Below are 20,068 nucleotides of genomic sequence, written 5' to 3' on the forward strand. Positions count from 1 at the left end.
GGCCTGCAGGCTAATGTAAGGACTGGTGCCCCACATAGCCTGCGGAGGGTGCTGAGCAGTGGGTAACATGATCAGACTGAAGCTTAAAAGAATCACTTGGGTTGCTCTGCGGAGAGTGAGACTGCAGGCATGGAGGGATGAGAACAGGGAGGCAGCTGCACGAATCCAAGTGAGAGATGCTAGTGGCCTGGGCTACACTGGGGACTGTTCGCATGTGCTTTGTATTGTGAAGGTAGATCTGACAGGATGTGCTGACAGATCAATGTGGGACAGGAGACCAAAAGAGCAAGCAAGAGGGAATCTGAGGTTTGGGCCTGAGCAAGTGGAAGGTAGACTGCCATCAACTAACACATAAGACCAGGTGGCACAGGGTAGGGGTAAAAGGTAAGGACGTGCCTGTTAGATAACAGAGTGGCAAAAAGGGGCAGGTGAGTGTGGGACTCAGGAGAGTCACCCCGGATGCTTTTCTCAAGTCTTACCCACCAAGGGAATGAGGACAATTGGAGAAGAGTTTGAGAACTTTGCTACCAGACATACCACTGATCAGAAGCTGAAGAGATGAGGACAAAGCAGCAAAGCAGCCAAGAGGTTTTCTTAGAGAGGAGGGAAAAGTGCCGCGAAGAAGGAAGGGGACAGTCTTAGGCAGGAACACTAGGACAGTCACAGAGACAGGGGAAAGCAGAGCCAGGGCAGGGAGCAGGCAGGATGTCCAGACCATCGCCACACCAGAGAAATAGCAGGCTACGCAGGAGGCGAGCAGGAGGCGTCCCTAGGCGGTAAGACTGGGGGGCAATGCTGGCCGGTTCTGGGACCCCAGGAGGGACGGTTGCCTGCACTCCTACGGGCTCAGCAGATGGAGGATTCCATGAGGACCCTACTGTGCAAGGCACCAGAAGGAAGTGAAATGGTGCAGAAGAGAGTCTGTGGACTAACAAGAGACACAAAACTAGAAGAGGAGTGAAGCAAAGACCAGCGAGGCCGAGTGAGGGTTGCAAGGGAGGAAGATTCAAGGTTGTCACAGTCCTAAAGAGAGGGAGCTGTGGAAAGCGATACCTGACACTGGTAATGATAAGGAAGGAGCTGAAGGGCTGAGGTAGAGGACAAGACAGCAAGCAGCTGAGAGTTCCTGGGACTGGAAGGATTCTTGAACTGAAGCAGCAACAGAGCCCAGGTGCACAGCCATAAGCGAGGACCTGCCACATGGCTGCTTCACAGGCCTCTGCCCACCGCACCCCAGCTCCAGGGCTCCCAGAGGCCCATGCCTCTCCCAACCAAGGCCCCAAGACCGTGCTCCTGCCAGGCTGCTGCCATCCTTATGTCCCAGCACAGTTCCTTCATGGCCTGCCCCTGTGCTGGGCACATTACCTACATTACAGCTCATTAAAACCACCAGCACCTCTGGAGATGAGGGAACCTGCCTATGGTCTGAGAGCTGGAAGAGGGGCCTGGGAGGCTTGCCTGCTCCCAGGACCCGCTTTCCCACAACAGGACTTGAAGAAATGCATGCATTTCCTCGCATGTCTGCAGTATCTACCCACTTAAACCCCTCAAAACGTTAACCTCAGCCACCCATGACTCCTCTTTATCATTAAGGTTCCTTTTATTCTATTCCTAAGTGTCTGTCAGTATGGAAAAGAAGTCTGGAAAAATAGGGCTGTGTTCATTACCAGTGGTTGATGGGACCGTGAGTCCCTTCACATCACTGAGCTATGGCTGCTGGGTTTAACCTATCATTCACCCAGGCCAGGTTTCTTCTTGGCCACACGTATGCAGGGATGGAGAAAGCAAATCAATTCCCTGCCCCCAACCCCCACCATGTCCAGGGGATCAGGAGCCAGTAAGAAAAGTCAGCAGCCAACCAGGCAATCCATGAACACTTCTCTTTCCTCATCCCCAGGGAGGAGCAGCAGCGGTCTTGCCCAAGTGTTTCTACACTGCATACAAAATGGGTCCAGCCTCATGCCACTGCCTTAGAAATGGCCCCTGTTTCCAGCTGACAATCTGGCTAGATTCTGCATGGTGCCAAGCTGAGAAGATAAAAAGTGGGGCAGAATCCCTGCCTACCTTGAGAGGTCTGACTAGCAAACCATGAAGTATAAATGAAACTCCCCTGAGCCTACCAGCCCGGCAGCCCAGCCCAGCCCAGCCCAGCCCAGCCCAGCCCAGCCCAGCCCAGCCGCTATCTCTGCAGCAGGCAGGCCCCGCAGGGCAACCACGGCTCTGCAGTGAGAGTGGGGCCTGGGCTAGGCTTGCAGGACCCCGGGGGGTTCTGGGAAAAGAGACGCATACTCTCTGCTCCCAGCTTCCAGACCAGGAGGCTCATCCTCGGAACAGCATGTGAGAGATGAAACGCTAGGGAAAGACAGCTGTGAGAGCTGGCCTAGCACCCTGCACTGTATTAGAGGGGACAGTAGTTTCTCAAAACCCCTCTGTTTATGCCACCTCAGATGGGGTGCTGGCCTTTCCCTCACATGGTAAGAACTGCTGTGTTCTCGGAGCAAGTGGATCCAATGGGGCCAGGAGAAGGTGGCACTTTCGGGGAGCATCAGCAGCAGCCGCCACAGGCTCTCATCCTTCCCGTGCACACTGAGTCCCAGGAGCCTCCCCGCCACTCCTTCAAGGACAGCAGCACTCTACGTGAAGGATAAGGGAGTACTCAACTGAAGAGCCTTCATTCGGTGTTATTTCCCTCTAACTTACCAGAAGCCTCCTATTTGTGGGGACGATATGCCTGCAACTAAATCCTCAAAGCCAACTCACACTCGCTCCCCTTCTTGGCCCAAGTTTGGGCTCTAACTTGCAACTAAAAGTCATTTTAGACAACATAATTAAATATATCTCATTCTTACAGCTTTTAGATTCATGGTTTTAATATACTGCCACTGCATCTGGTGAGTTCCAGAATGATGCATTGCTCAAGTTTAGCAAACGATAAGAAAGAAGCTGTTAAAACATCTAAAATGCAGTTACTCACCCTTATCATCAACACTGCTTTCCTGATGTCCCGGATGCCATCGTACACCAGGCGGGAGGCATCGATAAACTCGTTCTCATCCATGGGCTGGGCGGGGTCTGAGCTGAGGGCTTCCACGGCCGCCTCCACTTGCTCCGTAAAACGTGGCATGACTGTGGAGAAAGAGGCGAGGCAGATCCTGCTGGCCTGGCAGACAGCACCATTCTACCAGCCCTCCCTCAATCCCTCAGTGACACAGGAGGCGGCGAGGTACGTGATGAAGAGCCTCTGCCTCTACCTTTGTGAGCAGTATTTATGGTGGAAATAAATTAAACGTTGTATTTTACCAAGACTCAAATCACCTTTGTCTCTGACCAGATTCTGCAATACCAGATTTGGATGGGTGAGCCACCGAAGTGAGACAAAGTGGAGGCCCTGCTTAAGAACAGGACCCCCCGCCCCCGCCCACTGACTTAATTTAGTAATTATTCACTAAGAAGTCTCAACAAAGAAGTTCATCTCAAATATGTTCAGAACTATTTCCATCATAAGCTGTGGGACACATGGGAAAGAGAGGTGAAAACACTTAAGTTGGCAGATCAACTTCTCAAAGTCTGATGTTGAACCCAGACATGTCGTGGGAAGACCTGCGCTATGTCCTGATCTCACCCTTCCTAACCACAGGGTCCAGACTTCACAGGGTGGCCCGGCCTACCCAGGCCATCTGTGTGGGGGGAGCACAGTAAAGGGAGGGAGTCCCCGAACCTGTGTTGGAGAGCAGCTTCGTGGCTTCCAGCACCTTCTCTGTGTAGACCCCTGGCTCATAGTTGTCCATCTCTGAGGTCACTACATGAATGACCCGAGCAGCCCGGCCTCGAATTGCACCAGCTGTGCGGTCCAGCCCGTCCACATCTTTCTCCTGGAGAGCAATGACGCATTTGTTCACATCTTCCAAAATGTGATTCTCTGAAGAACAAACAAAAACCTCAATGAGGGGGAAGGCATTCCACTAGAAGGGGACAACTACAGGCTGGCATCTATCGCTCACTCAGTGCTTGTTCTGGATCAGCTGCATGTATCATTTCATGTATACATTTCCATGTATCATTTCACTGAAGAGACCAGACTCACCACTGGATTAACGGTCCCACAGAAACTCAACCTGTAATCACCTCCAAGAATAACAATCTTCAATTCCAGGTTTATAGGAAGAGGGAGAGATGAATCAAGATCTTTAAGGCACAACTGTTCTGTAAACCAGGCAGAAAATGCAGATCACAGAAACCTTAATAACTTCTCTCTTCTTTTAATCTCACTGACCCTATGTCCAAAACAAAGTCTAAAATAGAAGAATTCACTAAAAGCCTCTATCCTTCCAGTCCCTTGCCCTTCCCTCCAGTAGATACCAGTGGTATTCAGACAATCTGCCAAGAAGCCAGGACAGCCCTGGGATAGAAGGTGCTGGAAAGCAAAATGAAGCCTCCTTTGAAGTCATGAGGGAACCCACCTGGGGCAAAACATTTAGTAATCCTTTCACAGGTGGCCATGGAACTACTGTGGTATTTGCAAAAACCCTTGAATCCTGTTAAGCTGACAGGTGACTCCTACTAGTTATAGACCTGGATTTGGAAAAACCACTGAAACTATTTTTCCTCAAAGCAAAATGCTTGACACTGGATTCTGGGAACCCCAGAGTAAGGAGTCAGCCTCAGTTTCATCTATAGTAACAGCAAAGTGGAAGCAACCAAAATGTCCCAGAGCAGAGAAGGTATAAAATATGGGCACTAGAGAGCCATTCAAATGGATGATGTCAATCTGAACCGGCCCACCCAGAATGGTGAAGGAAATGTTCTCACTGCCCCAGAAATGCAGAGACCACCAGCAGACAGCCCAAATGACAGGGCTGCTCAGACTCTGTGGGGTGGGTGGGAGAGTGAAAGAAAGGAAAGCCCCCATGTCCTCACTTGGCCACTGTCTTCCTGCTCAGAAAGGAGTTTTCTTTAAGACCTTTAAGAACTTGTAGAAGACATGCTCACTCGCTTAAGCCAAAAGAATACCTGGTACAACAGGTCAAAGACCAAAGGTCCTGGTTTTTCTGGAGGAGCCAGAATAATCAGGGTAAATGTTAGCTGCTTAAAAAATGTATCTGGTCATTTCTTTGCCAGCCCTGGCCATCTTATGCACTGACATGTCATTATTCTGGACTGCCTCCTGATTTAATCCATTTCCAATAGCCATTCCCCTTCCCCTTGCAGCCTCTGCTAACATACTCAGTCAAGTTCTATGTGACAGTGTCTAGAAGGGAGGTAACAGTAAGCTTGACCTCTTAAGATACTCTAAACAAGACACTGGTCATGGTGCTATTTCCTTTCATGTCAAAGGGAGCCAGAGGCAAGTGGTACTTAGTGTATCTACCAAAGAACAGAGCACCACAGTGCCTTGCCTCTGGGCTTCAGGCTCCAATGTAGGCCCCAAGAGAAACCAAAGCCCTCCTCTTTGTAGTTCCCAAGAGACTGCAGGCAAAATGAAGTAAGATGAAAAAAATCACAATGAGGTAGCAGTAATGATGTAAAAGAACCGAAAAGAAGTTTGGTAAAAATGTTTCCTATAAAATTAAACACCCTGACCCTGGCTCCAGGAGTCCCACTCCTTGATATTTATCCAAAGGAGCTGAAAACTTAGGTCCACATAAAGACCTGCACATGGATGTTTAGGACAGCTTTGTTTGTAACTGCCAAAAGCTGAAAGCAACCAAGATGTCCTTCAGTGGGTGAAGGAAAAAATGAGGTAAATCCAGACCATGGGATATTATTCAGTACTAACAACAAATGAGCTATGAAGCCACAAAAAGACATGGAAAAACCTTCAGTGTGTATTAAGTGAAAGATGCCAATCTGAAAGGCTACATACTCTATGATTCCAACCAAATGACCTTCTGGAAAAGGCAATAAAACTATGGAGACAGTAAAATATACTGGGAGTTGGAGGCAGGAGGGAAGAACAGGCAGAGTATAGAGGATCTTTTAGGGCAGTAAACACTGTATAGGACACTGTAATGATGGATACATTTGTCCAAATCCATGGCAGGTACACCAACCAAGAGTGAATAGTAATGTACATTATGGACTTCAGGTGATAATGATGTATAGGTTCATCAACTGTAACAAATGTGCCACCATGATGGGGGAGGCTGTGCATGTGCGCGGGTACAGACAGATGGAAAATCTCTATACCCTCCTCTTAATTTTGCTGTGAACTTAAAATTGCTACAAAAGTTCTTCTTTTCTTTAAATAAATTAAAATATTTTCAGTGAAAGCCAAAATACAGTATGAATTCCTATTACAGAAGGGAAAAATGAATTACCACTGTATGGCTAACAAGACCCTAATTCAAAAACTAGAGGAGACTTGCTAGGGTTTCCATCATTGTACTATTAACAGAGAAAATGTTATTAAACTTTTTCATAAACAAATTTTAGGGAGGGTATGTAAACCAATCATATGAATAAATGGGTGGGGAACCCACTGGAAGCACCTTTTATATACAAACTCTTTATATAACATAAGCTGAACAGACTGATACTGAGCCTGCACATAACTTTTGCTTTTGCTAAACCTAACACATTTTTTCATTTGTATTTCGTCTCACCATGGAAAGGAAAATAAAAGAAACAAAAAGGAAGAAGTATTGCTAACTAAATCATGGACCAATGTTTTCTTTTATTGCTGATTTTAAAATTCATCCCTGTTTTGAGATTGTTAATTGTGGGGAGAAAACACATCTGAGAATCAATGAAGCATGGCATTCTTTATCATTCATTAGACAAAGTAGCCCAAACTTCCACCAAAGATTTGTTACCTTCATCTAGACACTGATGTTTTTAAAAATCAATTTTGACTTTCTTGAATTCACACTGGCTTTCTTCCAGTGAACCTAAACCAAGGAAGGGCTTGCCATGTTTTAGCAACACAGGAAGCCTTCTATTTTGGGAAGCTGACTAAAGTAATAGTCTCTGCCGTCCCTCAACAGCTGTCTCTAGGAAAGCCCCATCCAGCTGAGGCCACAACATACCCAGCACACAAGCACCAACTCTGCTCACTACACTTCAGCCATCAGGCAGAAATGAGTTTCCAATGAACAGGTACAAACAAGGGAGGGTTGGAGGTACCTATGCTAACCTAAACCATAAATTACTTTAGCTTTAATTGAATTATCACGGAAATTGGTAGCATGGGTCCATTATGAGTTGACATACCAATCTGTACCTCATTAAACACATTGACTATTCAACATCAGAGGTGCCATTTAAGAGGAAAAAAGTCACAAACACAACAGTCTATCTATAAGGGATAATATTATGGACACTATTATATGTTTTTCATTTCAAAACCTTTCTAGGCCTGCCTCCACCCATCTATCTCATCCTTTTTGGTGACTGCAAAGTACCCTAATGAATAGATGCAGGGGCCATAATTTACTTATCTAGTCTTCTCTTGGACATTTTGCTTGACAAGAACATCCTAGTACAGGTATTTTGGCAAATATTCACGTACATATCCCTGGGGAAAATTTCTAGCAATAGGATTACTAAGTCAAAAGGCATATATGTTTAAAGTAGATGTGTGATGCCTAACTGCCCTCCAAGCACCAAGCCAACTGGAATTCTCCCAAAAAGGCTGCATGAACTCATACTTCAATCCATGATGAGTAACAGGGCCCATTCTGTGTACCCTTTGCTCTGGCTCTACTTACTGATGTAAACTTATGCAGACACAGGAGATGACAATATTAATACTTCATATAGAGGACTTAATCTATAACAGGAAATACTCTGAATGCTTGACATTTAACTCTTTATAAAAGACTAGCCATTTAAAAAAAAATTAGGGGCACCTGGGCAGCTCAGTTGGTGAAGCCTCTGACTCTTGGTTTTGGCTCAGATCATGACTTCAGGGCCATGGGATTGACCCCCACATCTGGCTCCACACTCACTGTGAAGTCTGAGATTCTCTCCCTCTGTCCCTCCCCCATGTATGCCCATACTCTCTAAAATAAGTAAGTCTTTTAAAAAATAAAATTAAAAAACACCATTAATTAATGAGGAAACCAAGGCATGTAAGTATTAACTGAACTACCCAAAGTCACACAGCTAGTGGGCACGGGAATCAGAAATCACACCCAACTTGACCACTACTTTATCTGTAGTTTCACAGGTTTTTTGCTCTCAAACACAACTCCCCCCCCCCCCAAATTAGGTATAATAATCCTTTTATTTAGTGGCTTTCCATCAAAAAGAATAGTAATAATGGCCTTCAGTCAAACCAAATTCTTTGGGGCACACTGACACTTAGTGAAGAAGTACAAATCACCACTCTTAGGTGTTGCCCTAAAGTTATCTAATGTGGTATAGTAGTTGTTTCCAAAAGCGTGAGGTAAAGAAATGTAATAAGTAATGTAAATAATTAATTAAATGTAATAAGCCCAAACACTTGAATTTTAAAAAAGGGGGGGGGGTAACTAAAACTTCCACATACAACCAGAATAAACATATAAGAGTAAATTACACTTCTATGGAAAACATTTATCAAATACAATTCAAATGAAATTCAAACAGTCTTTATCACTTTGATAAATTTCAAACTCCTGTCCTTAAGGGATCAGTCAGTATAAATATACTTGGGGTTTGCTGAATGCGCTCTACCATCTTAACCATCTCCAATATTTACAAGTCACGTTCTGAATACAACTTGGTGAAAAAGAGCCCCCACTCTCTCTTCCCTGGACTGGGAGGGCATGCATAACCCCTGAAGTGCCACTGTCTCATACTTGATATATAGGGACCCAAGTTTCCTTTGCCCTGCAGCCTCATGAAATGCTTGGTAGCCTGGCCAGATTATACACAATATGACCATTACTTCTCGAGCCACAAATTTAAATACGACTTGTGGCAAGTATGCAGGAACTTTGGGAACCAATGGAACTGAATATGCAGTAACAATACAGAGAAAGTAGCCCTATTCCCTAAGTAACTTACCCCTGACGGGGTTCTTGGCTAGTGGACGGCTACAGGGAACATTGAGGCACCATCAATTCCAAGAATGATCTGATGGTGGAAAATCAGTAGTGGAAATATTCCACAAAATCTATCACACTGCCAGAGGTACCAGAATACAGTACAAAACAGTATACAACAACCACTTCAGGGAGTCAAGCAGCTTCCTTACTCTGCATTTAGCGAAGATGTATGATGCCAGAAGCCAAGCTGAATCGAGACTCTGTGCTGGGCACTTGCCTGGCAGACCCTTTACTCGAAAACATGCCAACCTCACTGACAGGACTGCTGAAGCCCCAGTGTGCCACAGGGCAAGGGGAAATTGGCAAAGAGGGCATATTAGGATGAGGACAAGATATGACTCCTTGTCCAGAGGCTGTCTATGAATGCTACAGACAGACAACTGCTCTCCAAACCATGGTGCACAATGAGAGATGCTGTCAACTGCACCAGCGAAGGACTGGACACCAGTGGGGGCCTGCCCAGTTCAAACTGGGGTTCCTCGTGATGAGAGCCAGTCAATTCCCTAGCAAGACTGGGTCAGGTGAAATGGGAAGACATCTCTAGTCACCCACAGAGACATGCTGAAGCTCCCATGGGTGGGGGAGGTGTGTGAGGACAGAAAGCGTGAATGCTTAAAACTGGTCAATGGTGGAGAACTCTGCCAAGGCATTTGCTTGTCTCCTCCTTCATCCCATGTCCCTATGAAGCACACCATAAGAAAATCATAAGAATTATGAATAATAAGGGTGCCTGAGTGGCTCAGAGGGTTAAGCCTCTGCCTTCAGCTCAGGTCATGATCTCAGGGTCCTGGGATCGAGCCCCATGTCAGGCTCTCTGCTCAGCAGGGAGCCTGCTTCACCCACCACTCTCTGCCTGCCTGCTTGTGATCTCTTTCTCTGTCAAATAAATAAAATCTTAAAAAAAAAAAAAAGAATTATGAATAATAGCCTGGCCCTGTTACTCTTAATTGCCTGACTCTGCTAAACGAGGCTGTGACAAAACCTCTAAAATTCAGGTACTCTGAAAATATCACTTTCTGACTGAGAGAATTGTTCCGTGTTTTTACTGTCTAAACTCCTTTCCATCGAGTCGACCTCTTATATTTTCCCTCATCTGCATAAACATTGAATATACTCACTAGATAAAAGTATATCTGTTAAAGAATTTGATTTCTCTTTACCATGCTTCTGTTTTATGTCATACACCCTAAAGATACTGCCTGGATCCCCACTAAACACTACTGCAGAATCCTTTTTGTTCTCCAATTTGAAGAATGTTGCACGAGGGACATCTGATTCTATTACATTTTATTCTGCTGTAAGAAGGACTGAAAATCCCTTGAGACCAAGCCTGAGCTAAACCCAACCTAATCACAAGAAATAAGTTTAGGAATGTAGGATCTGTCTCCGGAGGGGGGCCTTACATTTAGATTTCAAAATTTGTTGTTTGCTTAAAAGTGTGCCGTGAAGGTGGAATGTTTTTCTCTAAACCTATGAAAAAGAATAATTCAGTACTTCATTGGGAAAAACAACAGAAGGCCAAGATTTCCCAAAAAAGCCATTGCTGCATTTTTGGCACCTGCAAAGATGTGCTTGCAAATGGCTTTTTTGTTTTAAAGTACCAGCACCTGCAATTTGGCAGTCCTGCAGCAGCGTGGCTTATCCCCTCTTTTTGCAGTTTACGGATTACGCTCCCCACTCTCTCAAGTACAGCCACAGCTACCAGTCCCAAGGAGAACGGGCAGGGACAGGAGGACATTAATATGCAGAACACACTGTCACCTTAGATATAGGTCATTGCTGGAGGACTGTGCTGTGCATGTACTTAAGCCCCGCTTCTCTTTCAAGCCCCATTGACACTCACATCTCCCACGCCACAGCCTGTGGTTCCCTGGGGTGACAGGAAGTTTTAGCCCTACTAGCACCCAGCAACTGACTCTGACCAAAGCCACTGGCCTCAGGAAGCCTGGCACCTCCAGAAAGCAAGCAGTACAGCTAAGGGCAGCAGAGGCCCTGTTACATGAAGAACGCATTTATACTTGCTCAACTTGAAGGAGATGGATTGAAATTTATCTCTGTGTGATAAACAGTGAATTGCAGTTGACAGACATTTTCTATATGAATGCAATTTACTATGTCATTACCAGTTTATGTTTATATAATGAAATCAACTGTTTTTGTGAGGTGGATTACCCAGATTTATTTTTTGCAAGTTCATAATTAAATGGCACTTAAATATTTCCTCTCTGTTTTCTATCTGTGCATCATGCAGATAGTCTTTCAAAAAGTAGGCAGTTAAACTATGATCACTTCTGAGGGAGAAAGGAAGAAGCTTTCCAAGAAGGGGGAAAAATTATTCTCAAAAAGGAATTCAAGGTGATGGTGCTGGGAATCCCTTCTCTTAAGTTTCACACGATCTTAAGAAATAACCACAGCCTCTCCCAGGACCCAGGTCAGTGTTTTTTCTAAATACAACAGCAGCAAGAGGGATCGGTCATTCTGGTGTTATACAGGTCACAGTTGCAAAATCTTACTCTACACAAATAGGGGAAAACTGCCAGTCAGCTTTCTATTTCCTGTTTCTAAGCTCAAGACCAGCCCCACCATAAGGGAAACAATTTCAACCCCACCTCCCACTGCTGAGGAGTCAGTGACAGTTTGTTGTTGTTAGCTGCTGATGTTTTTTTAATTAAAATGAAAACCAGCACAATATTATTGCTAGAATAATTTACCTGCCCAGACTTGGGGGCGTTTTGATTGTCCATTATTGTGACTTAGGCGAAAAGTAATTATGCACATTCTCACATGCTTCTCGGGGGAACCAGCTCATTACCTGAGACAGCCAAGAAGTCATCAATGGAAGTAATGTCATCGACAGCATCTGTAAGAACACGAACTTGTTTTTCCCACTGTTCTTTAAAAAGATCCATGTTCTCTTGTGCCAGTTTACTCTGTGGTTTTGCTGCTAAAGCCAATGCAGCATTGATAACCTGCAAAGATATGGAAGTTCCTTGTTTACTCTTTCAGTGTCATGAAAATAAAAAGTATGGGGGCCACTCTGGTCAGTGCAGTGGCTGTGCTTTGTCTCACATGCATCTGACCAGGACCTGCCATACCACGTGCTCCACTGCAACACTCACAAAGATGGAGAGAAGTGTCAGGCAACAGGCTGTATATGTGAGTGTGACACAAACACACTGTAAGTACAGATAGGCAGTGAAACAAACAAAACTATCTCCAATCTCCACTCTGTGACAGCAACTTAAAATTTTTGACATTATACTCCAGGCTTTTTACACACACACACACACACACACACACACACACACACACACAATGTAAGTACACATGTCAAAAATATATATAACATTATCTTGTTTCTTCTTTTAAGTACATCCTCATATCATTAAATGTATGTTAAAAATATCAACTGTTTCTTATTCCATCCTGTGGATGTACATCACTATTTTCCTATATGATTTCCAGGTTCGATCCAGTTACCCACCATTCTTAATTATCTTGTGATGAACATCTGGTATTTCAGGTTGTACACGGGAAGTGTAAATTTCTTAAGCTTAAAAAGTAATTTGTAGGAGCACCTGGGTGGCTAAGTTGCTTAAGCGCCCAACTCTTGACTTTGGCTCAGGGCATGATCTCGGGGTCATGAGATCAAGCTCCACATTGATCCCACACAGTGTGGAGCCTCTTGAAGATTCTCTCTCTCCATCTGCTCCCCATCCCCTTCACTCATGCATACACTTTCTTTCTTTCTTTTTTTTTTTTAAAGATTTTATTTATTTATTTGACAGAGAGAAATCACAAGTAGGCAGAGAGGCAGGCAGAGAGAGTGAGAGAGAAGCAGGCTCCCTGCCGAGCAGAGAGCACGATGCGGGACTAGATCCCAGGACCCTGAGACCATGACCCAAGCCGAAGGCATCGGCTTAAACCACTGAGCCACCCAGGCGCCCCCACACTCTCTTTTAATAAGGAAAGGAAGGAAGGAAGGAAGATAGGAAGGAAGGAATGAGTAATCTGTAAATCACTCCCTACCCCCCCCCCCGGTTGAGATATAATTCACATACCAAAAAAATCTGGCCATTTAAACTGCACAATTCACTAGTTTTTAGGATATTCACAGTTGTGCAACTATCACCACAGTCATTTTTAAAACGTTAACAAAATTTTCATCACTCCAAAAACAAATCCCGTTATCTGTCAGCAGTCATTTCTCATTTCCCTCAGCGTTCCTTAGGTCTACCTACTGGCATCTACTAACTTTACTTTTGTTCTCTATGGATTTGCCTATTCTGGGCAGTTCATATAAACAGAATCATATCAATATGTGGGTTTTTATAACTAGCTTCTTTCACTTAATGTTTTCGAGGTTCTTCTATGCTGGAGAATGTGCCAGTACTTTATTCCTTTTTATTGAATAATACGCCATTATACAGATATATAAAATTTTATTTATCCATTCATCAACTGATGGACATCTGAACCATTTTCACCTTCTGGCGTTATGAATAAAGCTGTTATGAACATTCATACACATATTTCTGTGTTTTCATTATTCTTGGGAATATAGGTAGGATTGGAATTGGAATTCAACTTTAGAGAAACTGCCAGACTGTTTTCCAAAGCAGTTGCAAAATTTTACATTCCCACCAGCACATATGACGGTTCCAATTTCCCCGCATCTTCACTAACATGTGTTTTTTTTCTTTTTTTCTCCCCCTCTTTCTTTCTTTCCTTTTTAATGAGAGCCATCCTAGTGGTATAAGGCGGCAACATGGAAGGGAAGCAAAGACAAGATGAAACTAGTGGGATGGGAGCAGAGATCTGGATGAAGCAGAAAAACAGCTATCACAGAAGCATCTGGACATGCAAAGTGGAGGGCAGGATCTGCAATAAATTTTGTCAGGTGCCATAGGAACTACATGCCTTCAGGTCATGTGTTTAATTCCCAATATAAAGGAGCAGTATTCAAGAATAACATCAATTTAGCCCTCACAGACTTGTTACCAAACGGAAGAGCACAGCTCGTAGACTGGTGCAACTACTCCTCTTCCTCCCAGAAACAAGGAAGCACTGGGCCACCGAGACTGCCAGCTAGAGATTCGGAGGCACAGGGAACTGGGCAGTCTACTTATTAGTTACTGACAGCCCACCACTTTCAAAGGTATATGGGTTTAGACAGTCAATTATTTGTGAGACAAGCCGTCCCATCATCTTTTCATGTGTTATGCGGTGGTCTTCCCTCTTTTCATCTTCTCAAGGCTTGTTCTCTGCCTCTTTTCCTTCCTGCCATTCATTCACTTCCCACCAGGTGGTTCACCACTGAGGACTACACTCTTCATTTTTTTTTTTTTTAAGATTTTATTTATTTATTTGTCAGAGAGAGAGAGAGGGGCGAGAGTGAGCACAAGCAGAGTGGCAGGCAGAGGCAGAGGGAGAAGCAGGCTCCCTGCCGAGCAAGGAGCCTGATACGGGACTCGATCCCAGGACGCTGGGATCATGACCCGAGCCGAAGGCAGCCGCCCAACCAACTGAGCCACCCAGGCGTCCCTACACTCTTCATTTCTTAACTCACTGATTCACTAAATGCATCAATGAATCAGAGCAAGCTAGACCTTTTAAGAATATCTGGCTGAAGAAAATATTTCCCAAGAGAGCCAAATAAACATGGGCAAGGAATTAATTATATGTTTTAAATACGAAGATAATTCCTCCATTACAAAGAGAAAATTGCTCTCTTTGTTCTGTAATATATCTTATCTCATACAGTATAATGGAGAAAAACCACCTTGTCTAAGGTTAACTTTCTCATTTTCATTTACAGAACTGTTTACAGAGGATACTTGATAAATTAAATGCTCATTTCTTTTTTTTTAAGATTTTATTTATTTATTTGACAGACAGATCACAAGTAGGCAGAGAGGCAGGCAGAGAGAGAGAGGAGGAAGCAGGCTCCCCGCCGAGCAGAGAGCCTGATGTGGGGCTCGATCCCAGGACCCTGAGATCATGACGTGAGCCGAAGGCAGAGGCTTTAACCCACTGAGCCACCCAGGCGCCCCTAAATGCTCATTTCTGATTACTCTTAGTAAATTATATAGATACTTACATACTACTTCAAATAATCATCAAACATAATACTCAGTGGTTCAATCTAGAATCATTTACCTTAAAAATAAAGATGTTATTATGCTATACCTATGATCACCATTAGTTAAATAATAATAAAACAGTCCTTCTAGCCAAAAAATAAAATGGGAAAGGAATAAAAGAAAAAGTTGTTAGAAAGAGACCACAAAATTACTTCTCAATAAAGACGATCTTTGTTTATCTAAGAAACTGGAAAGCCAACTGAAAAAAATTTTAGAATTATTAAGAGTTCATTAGGTAGCTAGACAATATAAATATATTTTAAAATTGAATAAATTTTTCTGTATGCTAGAAAAAAAGTTAGAAAATAAAATGAGAGAATGTTAAGTTCTTTCTGAAAGCAATTAACAGGAAATAAAGGGGGTTAAATCTGTGAAGAAACCCACATGAGTGAAGTAACAGTAAGTGACTAAACTTTTCTAAGTTACATGACAAAAATTCAAATAAAGAGCAACATATTTCTTGTTTGGGGGTAGGAAGAATGACCTATTTATTCACAAATTCATCTAGAGCAATAAATAGCCGGGAATAGCGGGAAAAAAAAAAAAAAAAAAACTTTGGGAATAGAGAGCAAGAGTACTGACGTGAAATAATTAAAATGTAATACAAAGCTAAAGCAATTAGAAGAGAACCATCTAAAAACAGATCCTATCAGGTGCCTGGTTGGCTCAGTCAGTTAAGCATCTGCCTTTGGCTCAGGTCATGGTCTCAGGGTCCTGGGATGGAGCCCCACATGGGGCTTCTCTGCTCAGCGGGGAGCCTGCTTCTCCCTCTTCCCCTTCCCTGCTTATGCTCTTTCTTTTGCTCTGTCAAATGAGTCAATAAAATCTTTAAAAAAAAATAAAAAAAAACAAACCCTATCACAGAGCATAATTCAGTGTACAATAAAAGTGACATCACATACTAGCAGGGAATAATAGTACATTATTTTTACATTTGATGTGCTATCCGGAGAAAAAATTAAAGCCTCACTTCATGCTTGTATTTATTTATTTATTTAAGATTTTATTTATTTATTTGACAGAGATCACAAGTAGGCAGAGAGAGAGAGGAGGAAGCAGGCTCCCCGCTAAGCAGGGAGCCTGATGCGGGACTCAATCCCAGGACCCTGGGATCGTGACCCGAGCCGAAGGCAGAGGCTTAACCCACTGAGCCACTCAGGTGCCCCTCATGCTTGTATTTAAATGCTATGACTGTTTCCAGAAAGATGAGATGACAAAGCTAAAGAATTTATTTATGCTTTTATTTAATATTTAAAAGAAATAAGTATTTCTCACTTCTTGGAAAATATCCCATATTTCCAAGTAACAATGGGAGAAGTCAGTTCATAAATTTGATTATTATTACTTCTGTATTTAAGTATATTTACACAGTGTTAGGTAAATCCATAAGGAAAACACCAAAATACTAGTAGAAAAATGGGGGAAAGACAAGGACAGCCTACCTAAGATGTACCAAAAATGACCAATAGAAATTAAGGGGAAAATTTACTCTCACAAATCAAACAAAATTAAAATTCGTGTGAGTTAATATTTTTGCTCAATAAATTTGCAAAAGGTCCCAAACCAGACACTACAACCATGGTGAATATCAATTTTTAAAATGCTGCTGTTGACTATGTTGAAAAGGGTATCCTTGTCTCGTTTCTGATTGTAGAGGGAAAAGGCTCAACCAGTTCCCACTAAATATTATATTCCACCATTAAGGATGAAGTTATCAGGCTGAGCTGAGCAAATTCTCTTCTGTTTCTGCTTTACAAAAAGTTCGTTCATTCGTTCTTTCTTTCTTTCTTTCTTTTTTTAGGCCTTTATGTTAGCTTTTGTCAAATACGTCTTCTGTTTTATTTCCACTGTTCTGGCTATTTTTTCCTAACTCCTTTGCTACCTTGTCTTCCTCTGCTAACGGTAAAGTTCCTCAACGTTCCATCTTAACACGACCTTCTCTCCTTTTTCTGCACTCCTCCCTTCATAGTGAGTAATTTCATCTAGTTTCATTATTGCATACCACTTAGATGTCAACTACTCCCACATCTCCTACCTAGACCATTCATTCTAACTCCCCACTCATATCCGTGCTGCAGACTGAACAGCTCCATTCAGATGTCTCACAATTTCCTGCTCCCAATCATGCTGAGTGGTCTTTCTTTAAAATTCTTGATCACTCAAGATGCATAATGTTGGGGACATTTCCTTAGTCCAGTCAATCTCCTCCTTTCAGGTCTGGGCTCTAAATTAGTATTTGTTTCACACTTTCTTCCCAAACCCTTAACACACCTGAGAGCATCCTCACTCTCAGCTTGTAACTCTGCTGCTTCCTATTTAAGTGGAAAGGTGAATGCAATCAGAAGACAATGTCTATAGGTTCCTACCACTGCACCTACCCACCTACCTGCACCTGTGCCACATACTGTCTTAACCTTTTTTAAACAGTGTGCACTCTATACTCACATGTCAAATCAACCTTTCTTTCCACCAGTCCCCTAGATTTCATTTGGTCTTCCCTACTCCAGAACATTTCTCTAGTAATTCTCCCTCCATTCTATATTATCAATATAGGTATCAGTATCTATACTGAGATTTTCTTATGAATTCTACTGATCATGTAGATTATCTATATTTCTTTCTATATTGTCAATATTTGATACTGGTAATACTATTCTGTAGTATCAGTATTTCCCCTTTACTGGACTATTTCCTAATTCTATATTATCAGTATTTCCCTCTATTCTATACTGTCACTACTTCTCTACTATTTTTCATCAAGTAGACATAAAAACATGCTATTACAGGGGCTTCTGGGTGGCTCAGTCGGTTGAATGTCTTTGACTCTTGGTTTTGGCTCAAGTCATGATCTCAGGGTTCTGAGATCACGGCCTCCATCAGGCTCCTCGCTTAGTGAGGAGTCTGCTTGATATCCTCTCCCTCTGCCCTGCCCCTTGCACACACACCTAACACACACACTCTAAAATAAATCCGAAAAAAAAAAAAAAAAAGAAAACCATGCTATTATAGCTTCCAACTAAAAATAAAAAATAAGGAACACTCTCAATCCCATATCCACTTCTTGCTACCACCCCGTGTCTCTATAAACATTACCTAATAACCTGAAAGGGCTGCCAACATGCTAAACTCAATCCCTCTCTTCTCTCCTGAACCCACTCCAGTCAAGCTTGTGTCTCCTCAACTCTACTTAGACTTCTTTTGTCCAAAGTAACTTACGACATCTACATGTTGCTCAAGGATAAATCCCCAGTTCACTTTCTACAACCATTTGACATGAATGAACACTGTTCCTAGACACACTCACTGTTTTTCACTTGGCTTCCAAGGTAAAACCAGCTTCTGGTGTTCTTCTGGTGTTACTAACCCTTCAATCTCCACTGCTGGATACTGCTCACCTCCCCAAACTCTAAATGCTAGAGAACCCCATTTTAGTTCTTAGACCTTTTTACTCTAGATAAGTGCATTCCATTAATGAGTACATTCAGGCTCATGGCTTTAAGCATGATGTATATACTGATTAGTCTCAATTTATACATCCTGTCCAGAACTGTTCCCTGAATCACACTTAGCATCTTGCATATCTAATTACCATGTCCAAAACTGAGCTCCTCAATTCTTCCCTCAAACCACTTTCCCTATTGAAATAAATGACAGTTCCATCCTTCCAGCTATTGAGACTGAAAATCCCGATTTCTCCCTGGCTCTTCTCCTTTCCTTTCACTTCACTTCTAATCATTCAGTAAATTCTATCAAAATATGCACAGACTCTAACCAGTGCTCACCATGTCCACTGTCCTCTTTTGTGGATTAGTACCGCAGCTTCTGTTTTACCTTCCTATTGCTGCTATAACATACTGTTATCAAAGTAGTTTAGCTTAAAACAACACAAAAATGTATTATCTTAAAGTACTGGATGTCAGATCTAACTTGGATCTTAGCTAAAATCAAAGTTCAGCAGACCTATTCATTTTAGAGGCTTTTGGGGAGAACCCAGTCCTACTCCTGGAGGATGCCCACATTCCTTGGCTTGTGGCCACATCACTCCAACTCCTTCTTCCACACTCACAGTATCCTCTCAGACGCTGAAACCTTTGCCTCCTGTGTATTAGGACCCCTGTGATTATACTGAGGAGCCACCTGGGTAATCTAACTAAAGATTCTTAAGTGTTTTTTTTTTTTTTTAAACCTTTGAAAAGTCCCTCTGCCATAAAAGGTAACACATTCATAGGTTTTAGGAATTAGGAAATGAACATTTTTGGTAGAGGGGAAGAAGAGATTATTCTACTTAGCACAGTCTCCTGAGGAGTATTTCTGCTTTTATCCCTCCCGACAAAAGTCATGGAGACTGTGTTCAAACCTAAGTTAAATCATGTCAATCCTCTATTCAAAATCCTTCAATGGCTTCTCATGTCACTCAGAGTAAAGAGCCAAAGGCCTTACCATGGCCCTAAAAGGCCCCAAACCACATGAACTCATTTCACCCCCTTCCTCAAAGCCTCTGCGTTTGCTATTCACTCTACCTGCAGTCCTCTCCCCTCAGGTACTCGCCACGGCTTGCTGGGTCATCTCCTCCAGGTCTACGCTTCTAAATCACATTCTCAGTGACATCTTTCCTGACCTTCCCGTACTATCTAACGCACACATAAGAATTTGTGGGATGCAGCTAAAGCAGTGCTTTAAGACAAATTTATAGCATTAAAATGTTTAAGTGTGACATTAGAAAAGAACCTATCAAATCAATGATCTCAACGTTTTGAACTTTAGAAACTAGAGAAAGAAGGGCAAATTAAACACAAAGCAAGTGGAAGAAAAAACAGAGTAGTAATTGATGCAACATAAATTACCAAATCTCACTCAAGAAGAAATAACCATGAATTTGAATCTGTAACAGAAACT

The 20,068-nt window shown here is 42.8% G+C and overlaps 1 protein-coding gene across 2 annotated transcripts in view; it reads right to left on the reverse strand.

Moving 5' to 3' along the window:
- Positions 1-20,068, reverse strand: part of CTNNA1 (catenin alpha 1) — a 183,379-nt gene that overhangs the window by 6,900 nt on the left and 156,411 nt on the right. For both annotated transcript variants that reach the window (XM_080803534.1, XM_080803535.1), the window contains 3 exons: positions 11,842-11,998; positions 3,719-3,919; positions 2,975-3,126 (listed from right to left, as the gene is read on the reverse strand). In XM_080803534.1, coding sequence (XP_080659660.1) covers positions 2,975-3,126; positions 3,719-3,919; positions 11,842-11,998 — 510 coding nt within the window. The remainder of the gene's footprint in view (positions 1-2,974; positions 3,127-3,718; positions 3,920-11,841; positions 11,999-20,068) is intronic.

The sequence above is a fragment of the Martes martes genome (genome assembly GCF_963455335.1).
Source record: "Martes martes genome assembly, chromosome: 5".
Classification (NCBI taxonomy): domain Eukaryota; kingdom Metazoa; phylum Chordata; class Mammalia; order Carnivora; family Mustelidae; genus Martes; species Martes martes.